Source organism: Lycium ferocissimum, chromosome 4 (assembly GCF_029784015.1).
Source record: "Lycium ferocissimum isolate CSIRO_LF1 chromosome 4, AGI_CSIRO_Lferr_CH_V1, whole genome shotgun sequence".
Lineage (NCBI taxonomy): Eukaryota > Viridiplantae > Streptophyta > Magnoliopsida > Solanales > Solanaceae > Lycium > Lycium ferocissimum.
The window spans coordinates 19,573,256-19,581,216 of record NC_081345.1 but is presented as its reverse complement, the minus strand read 5'-3'; the positions used below and the strand labels follow the sequence as shown (position 1 = coordinate 19,581,216).

At 34.7% G+C, this 7,961-nt stretch overlaps 1 protein-coding gene across 1 annotated transcript; it reads right to left on the bottom strand.

Moving 5' to 3' along the window:
* Positions 1-1,635: 1,635 nt before the first annotated feature.
* Positions 1,636-4,641, bottom strand: LOC132054432 (uncharacterized). Its single transcript, XM_059446438.1, has 2 exons — positions 3,262-4,641; positions 1,636-1,897 (listed from the first exon to the last, which is right to left on the bottom strand). Exons 1-2 carry the CDS (start codon positions 4,323-4,325, stop codon positions 1,846-1,848), a joined length of 1,116 nt encoding a protein of 371 aa, XP_059302421.1. The 5' UTR covers positions 4,326-4,641; the 3' UTR covers positions 1,636-1,845.
* Between the last annotated feature and the right edge of the window lie 3,320 nt (positions 4,642-7,961).

The window sequence follows — 7,961 nt, the reverse complement described above, 5'->3', positions numbered from 1 at the left end:
AATAACTTAAAACCAGCAACCAAACGACCCCATAATGTATAAGTGATACATTCGACATTCACTTGCCTTTTATGACAAACTAGCAAACTATGCCAGTGCGATGCACGGGCCCCAACATGATTAATTTGGTTACTCAATTTAGTTAGTCTTTATGGTTTATATATTTTGCAAAGGATACCGCGATTCTTCATAGTGAGTCTCCATATTCTTTTTCTTTTTGTCTTATTTTTCCCCTTAATTTCTCAATTGTTGTTAAAATTTGTCTTATTTTGGTTATGTTCGCTTCTTTTTATATTTAGTAAGTTGACAATTCAAATATCCTACATGTCAAGTTTATAATCACAAGATTCAAAAGATATTTTATTATATTATACACATTTTTAATTTAGAACCACAAGATTTGAAAGTTTATCTTTATTTCTTAAACTTCATGTCTAGTCAAACGTAGACACTTAAATTGAGACAGAGGCAGTATATGCCAAATGAAGGAAATGAAAGGATAATTAAGATACTGCGGACCTGTGGGGACTTAAAAAGTAAACATACAAGAGGTAGAATTAATGGTCAACTTCTGAAATGTACACATGTTAGTCCCTGCTTAGAGTACAATTTCAGTTGCTTTTTGTACAACTTATTGTTGTTGTGTTCGTCCGCCTTGGGCGTTTATATATAAGAAGAAGAAAAATATAGAATAGAAAAATAGACATATATTTTTAGTAATGTGGCCAAGTAATATGATACGAAGGGAGTACTTCATTTATTAATTCTTAAAGAACGTGAAAAGTCAAGTATAACAATGTGGCCAAGTAATATGGGACGGAGGGAGTACTTCATTTATTAATTCTTAAATAACGTGAAAAGTCAAAAGTGAACAAGTAAAAGTGCACGGAGGAAATAAATATGTGTGGGAGAATTAAAATTGAAGTGCATACATGTATATATGATAAGAGAATAAATATTCAGCAAGAACGTGAAAAGTCAAAAGTGAACAAGTAAAAGTGCACGGAGGAAATAAATATGTGTCGGAGACTTAAAATTGAAGTGCATACGTGTATAAATGAGAAGAGAATAAATATTCAGTATTATGACATATATCCACGTGGGATTTATTCATTCTTAAAGAACGTGAAAAGTCAAAAGTGAACAAGTAAAAGTGCACGGAGGAAATAAATTTGTGTAGGAGAATTAAAATTGAACTGCATACGTCTATACATGAGAAAAGAATAAATATTCAGCAAGAACGTGAAAAGTCAAAAGTGAACAAATAAAAGTGCACAGAGGAAATAAATGTATCGGAAAATTAAAATTGAAGTGCATACGTCTATACATGAGAAGGGAATAAATATTAAGTACTATGACATATGTCCACGTGGGATAAAAAAATAGTTGGGTAAAGCGTACAAGTTATATAGCTTATGATACAAGCATTCATTGCATGTACAATTTGTAAAGCTTTTGGTATAAGTATTTGATGCTGTGTTAGTCCTCCTTACAGGCTTATATATAATAGAAATATGTATGTAATCGCTTGACTAGGTCATTAGACGGTGAAACTATGAACATTTTCTATTTGTATCAGAAAAAAAGAATATAGGATATGTACAATTGAACAAGAGGGCAGTAGAAAGTGGTGAATATCAAACAGAATGCTGTACACATTTTCCTCCGAGGAGTAATAAATAAGTAGTACTTGTAAACACAGTGTAACTTACTAAATAACCCCCCTCTCTAGGCTTGATGAACCACCAAGCATTTTACACACTGAAATCGTCAAAAATTGTCCCCCTTCATCTTATCTCTTGAAAAACAATGGTTGGAACAGACCATCATGGCCTCCGCTTATCGTTATCGATTCCCATTATCCACCCTCTTCCCGTCACCGTTAGGCCGTCCTGACCTGCAAGTGCCAAGTTCACATTCAGAAATACTATAGTTTTTGATTAATTGAATAGATATTATAAATATATACTAAGCAAAAATTCCAAGTTAGTGAGAGCGTTAGAGCACTCTGGTAGTTCAGTAGTGTCTACCTTACTATTACAAATCATAATTTATCTTTTAAATATAATTCCTGGAATATCTGCCCATACTGCATCATTTACAAACATTTAGGGAACTACAAAAAAAAATTAGCCTATTAAAAAAGTTTCTTCTTAGCTCATTCTTTGGCGAGGAGGTCCGCCATTAACTTCTTTTTATTTATGTAGCTGTTTAAAGTTTTCTTAATACATGGTGATGTCCAGATTTACAGACTAATATATGAAATATCTTAGAGATTATTTGGCTTAGCTTATAAACACTTTTCAGTTTATCTACCTGTTGGATAAATCTCAAAAGTGCTTATAAGCTAAGTATTTATAGGTTAAAATTAATCAAACGCCGTAATGTTTTTTTAGCTCTTTACAAACTTTACTTAGTTTTGTGACTTTTTACGAGAGATCTTTATTTTCTTTACATATAAGAGATCTAAAAAAAAACACATAAGAGATCTGAGAAGGCTATTTTCTTCTATTCAAATTGTAATAGGGCAAGATATCACTCACTTCCTCCACCCCATCATAAATTGATCACCCCAATTTATGACTTTTCAGCTTATAAGCACTTTGATTTGATCAAGTCTCTTACTATTTCATTCATAATATTTATTGCAATTTTAAAATACTCTTCTTGAAACATAACTCATAATTATCTATCTATTCTATTTTCATCATTGCTCCTCTTTAAAACAAAAATACTTTAAATTTATATTTTTTTTTATAATAGCTATAAGCACATTTCAATCACGTTAATAGGAAAAAAAACATGTAAGTAACTGCTATTTATAAAATCAGTTTTGACACCTAAAAGTAAATTTCAATACTTAATATTTATCAGCTAATCCAAACAGGTTCTTAATTTCTACCTTCCAATATACTTTGGAACTATTTATACAGTTGCTATTAGCAAATTGTCTCAATCTATTTTTTTTTTTTTTTTTTAACATTAGGAGAGCTTCAGCATAAATTAGATAGATTTCATGTGTCAAAATACTTCAGGATAAAGGTTCAAATTTATTCTTTTATTTTCAATTATAGATTAAAATTACATCTTCAAGTTAAAATTTCGTAAATAAGAGACAATTTACTAACAACAAGAATATGAATAAACTTCTTTAGGACCAAGGCAAGTACAAGATAATTTGACGAATATGTATGGAACCAAAGTATAAGAGCTATGATACTAAAGGAGTATTTTTTACCCTCTAAAATTAATTAAACTGACCTGCTACCGGGACTCCAGGGGCAACATGCTCCACCGGCAGCTAATGCATCTGCAATTGGCCTTATTATCAAAATAACCTCCCCAATCACCACGCACCATGCAACGGCAAGGTCCATCGCCAGGATAGCATATCCATGTGTAGGTTCTGCCGGCTGCCACAACGGCGACAACCCTAAGCAAAGAATCTGTAATGGCAATAATATCAAGAACGATGTAGCAAGCATATTCAACCGGACCCGAATTTTCTTGTTGATCACAAAGGCCACAACCCTCCAACATGACAACAAAAATGCTAACGAATAAGCAATGCTGAATACCCCAAACACAATGCAACTGAACAACGGGTAGGTGCAGAGCACGGATTTGTTTCCTAAAAGGTCAGTCGAAACGTAAGAACTCGTATGCATATATATGGGTAATTTCGCTTCCAATGGCGAGAAAAACACGAAGAACGATTGTAGAAGGAGAATTGGAGAACAAGCTAAACAGACGAGTGCAACACCCCACGTCCGAAAAGGATTTTGCGTTTTAATCGACTCGTTCACCAAGAAAAGAAGAGTAATTAGGAAACCTGGCTCGAAGAAACCCAATGAAAGAACCACGTGAACCTTACAAAGATCGGCTTGTTGATGCAGGGAAAGAGATGGCAAAAAAGGGTAAAGATATCTTCGACGAATAAAGGGTAAGCGAATAACTTCGTTAACAGCCCAAAGCGAAGCGAAGAGAACGAGAAGCAATCTGACAGCCCAAAGAGAATTGAAATTCTGTAAATGAGGCAATTGACGTGATCTAATCCTGAGATGGAAGATAAAAGCGAAAGAAAATAGAGAGAGGAGAAGAATACCGAAAACAAAAGAGAAGGTGGCAAAATCAGAAGCGCCGTCAGCAATAGGAATAGAAGGGAGAAGGACAGAAGGTTTAGAAGTAGGATCGGTTAATAGTAACTCGAAAGGAGAAGGAGAAGGAGAAGGAGCAGGAGGACGTGATGAATAAATCAAACGTGACAAAGACGAGGACGAAGCCTCCAAGCCATTAAAGGGAGGAGGGGAAGAGAGGAGTCTCATAGGATGATGTGGTGGGTGATGGCCTAGGACGTTTAAGTCCTGGCCGCCGTAACGGTGACGGAGGTGATGAGAATGAGAATGTTATGTTAATGAAGGAGGCCTGGAATGCATGCATAGTTTTTTGGTTGTATTTTTTTGGGGGGAGAGAGAAGAGAGGAGAAGGGAAAGGTTGTGATTTTTCTTCTCTCCCTCCTACTCTTCTTCTCCCAACCGAACGGTAAAAGTTGGATCTTTTGGAATTTAGAAAAGAATTTTTGGGTTCGAGAGAGAGGGGAAAACGAACAAAGAAAGGTGGTGGGTGGATTTTGTGAGATGGCTCCTAATAGTCCGGTGTTGTGCGGCTGTCCTGATTTTTAACCACTTTTTTGTTCTATTATTATGAGTACTAAATAGAAGTCTGTCTATTGTACGAATAATGATTAATATCCATATTGTATAGCACTAATAATTAGCTGGAGTTTCCGTGGACTTTATCATCATCAAGAAATGGTCTTTTAATGGGATTTTCGAATCATATTAGTGCTGGAGTTGTTGTTGTTTGGTTTGGGGGTTGGGGAGGTCGTGGGGGTGGGTGGGGTTGTCTTGATCTTTACATGAGCGGTTTAAGGGTCTTTTTTGACTCGGTAGCCATACTAGTTTGCTCTTTCATTAAGAGATGCAGGCATATTCATGGTACCATCCACATTGGTACCACCTACATTTGCGGTATGATAGAAACCCTCCACTCTTGATTAAATTTTTTGGATTTGAGTAAAATTATAATAAAAAATATATTTCCTTTATTAAGATTAATTCTTGTTCCTACACAGGTATCAAAAACCGAGCGGGAAATTAAAAAAACCATTTCATAATATACCAGACAGAAAAGAATTGTACTCAACTGGACGACTCTCCTCAACTCATTCTGTTGGCCTTCTCATTAAACAAATGCAAGTGATCAGATATCACCCATGAACTATGATGGCGTTTGCCGGTTGACCATAAATCGCGCGTGATTAATGTTTGGTTACTTAAAAAATGTGTGTGAAAAAGAAATATGAGAGTAGTTTTGTGTCTTCTTCTCTCTGCTCTCAACGGAGATTCTGGAAAAACAAAGAGGAACAAAAGCAGGTAAATACACATGTCATCAAAAGAAACAAATAGATTATGTATTTCACGATAAAAAATAAGGAATGTTTTAACTCATTGTCCAAACTAAAGGGACTATTTCGACCTTTTTTCTTTCATTTTTAAAGTGACTTCTAGCCATTATTACTTTGTAAATTAAATATATAACTTGAATAATTTTATTGAAATAAAAAGAAAAGATAAATAACTTTACCGGATAATTTCGTTAAGTTGAATGAACATTTAAGGCCGAAGTGACTCACTGTTATTCTAGCAAATTTTCTAGTAAGTGCAAATCGAAAAAAACAGGTTTGTAAATAGTAGTATAGTACCAAGGGTGACAACGAGAAGTAAATTGAAGAAAAAGTCTTCCACAAGGCTAACCTGTTTGTCCATACTTATTTTTTCATAAATTCGAGAAAAACAGGATGTGAAGGATCGATCAAAAATTACAAATGTAACCACTTTTGCAAGTTGAGGTTCATTTGCCTACTTTTTGATGCAATTCCATCATTTCAAAGGTTGGACAAGCGAATACAAAAAGGTCGCTAAATATCTTGGATATTTTATAAGCGATTTCACATGAACTATGACCTCCTATACTCAGCAGTCACATAATATTAATTTTCTTACTTCCTTAGATTTATTCATAAGCTAAGTTTATGGTCAATTTAATTACATTTGCCTCTAAACACTCATAATAGGATTTTTTTTTCCCGTTCATAATAGGATGAAGATGCTGCAATTTTTATTTTAAAGGAAGACTTCTCAACATATAATCCAATTAATAGCATAGAAATATTATTAATCAGTTTGAACTTGTAAAGTACAGTAAGGTGCAATCATGGAGAAATTATGGCTTAATTTCCCCATGTATTCCAGCAGCGAAGTCAGCATTTTTAATTTATGGGTTAAGAATTAATTATATTCTTTTTGCTTAGTGAGTTCTAAATAAATTACTTATAATACATGTATTAAATGAGTTTTTCAACATAAAGATAGGATTTGAGCCAAACTTACTTGATCTACCGAACAGTTACCACTTACCACAGCTCCGCCCTGCCCCCCACAACTCCATTTCCAGTGTTTTTTTACCTCATTTCTCGGATTTGAAATTGTCAAATATTTAGGCCCCAAATATGAAATTCTCAGAATCTAAAGGCAATAGAAAGACAAACATTTGTTTCGACGGTAGATGAGACATGCATGCAGTTAATAGTAGCCGACCGTAACTACTGTGTCAACTGATCATAGACAGCCTTGAGACATTGACACGAGCAATTGATAGTTCGTTGCATGAGAATAGCAAATTTTGAAGTCTTAAACTTGCATTATCTCAAGGAAGATATGCTATTTATAGCAAAATGAACCTCGATCCGTTACCAATGAAAACTCAGAGAGAACAGTCCTAGCTAGCACACACACACACACACATATATATATATATATATATATATATATATATATATATATATATATATATATGGCTTCATCCTCGTGCATGCATTTACTCTGGTCGCTGTCATTTATTCAAAACACACAGAGGAAATAAATAGGGGGTCATAGAGAGACCAGTAAGGACATATACTCACCTTAGTGAGATTAACTTCTACGTACTTACACTACAGAAAAAACGCTTTTTCCCAGCAGTTTGTTCCTTTATTTTGCGACGGTTCAAACTGCCGCAGTAGAAAATTAGCGGCAGTTTAGACCTGTCGCCTGATAAGGGGTCGGAAAACCCTTTTCCGACGGGTTAGTATAACCGCTGGAATAACCGCAGCAAATTACTAAACAGAGGCGGTTTGGTTATGTTTAGCGACGGTTTGTAACTGAGCTACTATTTCCCGGCGGTTTTGTTAGGTTTAGCGGCGGTTTGTAACTGATATACGATTCCCGCTGGAATAACCGCAGCAAATTACTAAACAGAGGCGGTTTGGTTATGTTTAGCGACGGTTTGTAACTAAGCTACTATTTCCCGGCGGTTTTGTTAGGTTTAGCGGCGGTTTGTAACTGATATACGATTTCCCAGCGGTTTAGGTTGATTTTACGACGGTTTAACCCAAAAAACTAAAAATACGATTTTCCGGCAATTTGCAATTCAATTTGTTGCGGTTTGACCCCATTTCACATGGTAGAATTTGCCTAATTTTTACATATTCCAACCTATAACCAACATAGCAATTAAATAGAAAAAGAACTTTTGCAAAATATATAGCTCACGCAATTAAAAGAGCTTCGGTCATATAACAAAAGATCCGATCACAAGACATAAAATCGCACTACTCAATAAAAGGCACGAGGCAAAATATAAGAACTAAAATCCGATATAAGAACTAAAATCGATAAACTGATGCAAAATCCACTTTGGAGAATTCTTAACGGAAAAATTTCTATTTGTCCAAATATAAGAACTAAAATCTGATAAACTGATGCAAAATCCACAGTTCCGGAAAAACAAGTTCATTGCTAACAAAATTAGAACTGAAATCCATAAGCAAAATCCAGATTGAACAACTGTTATACCCTATT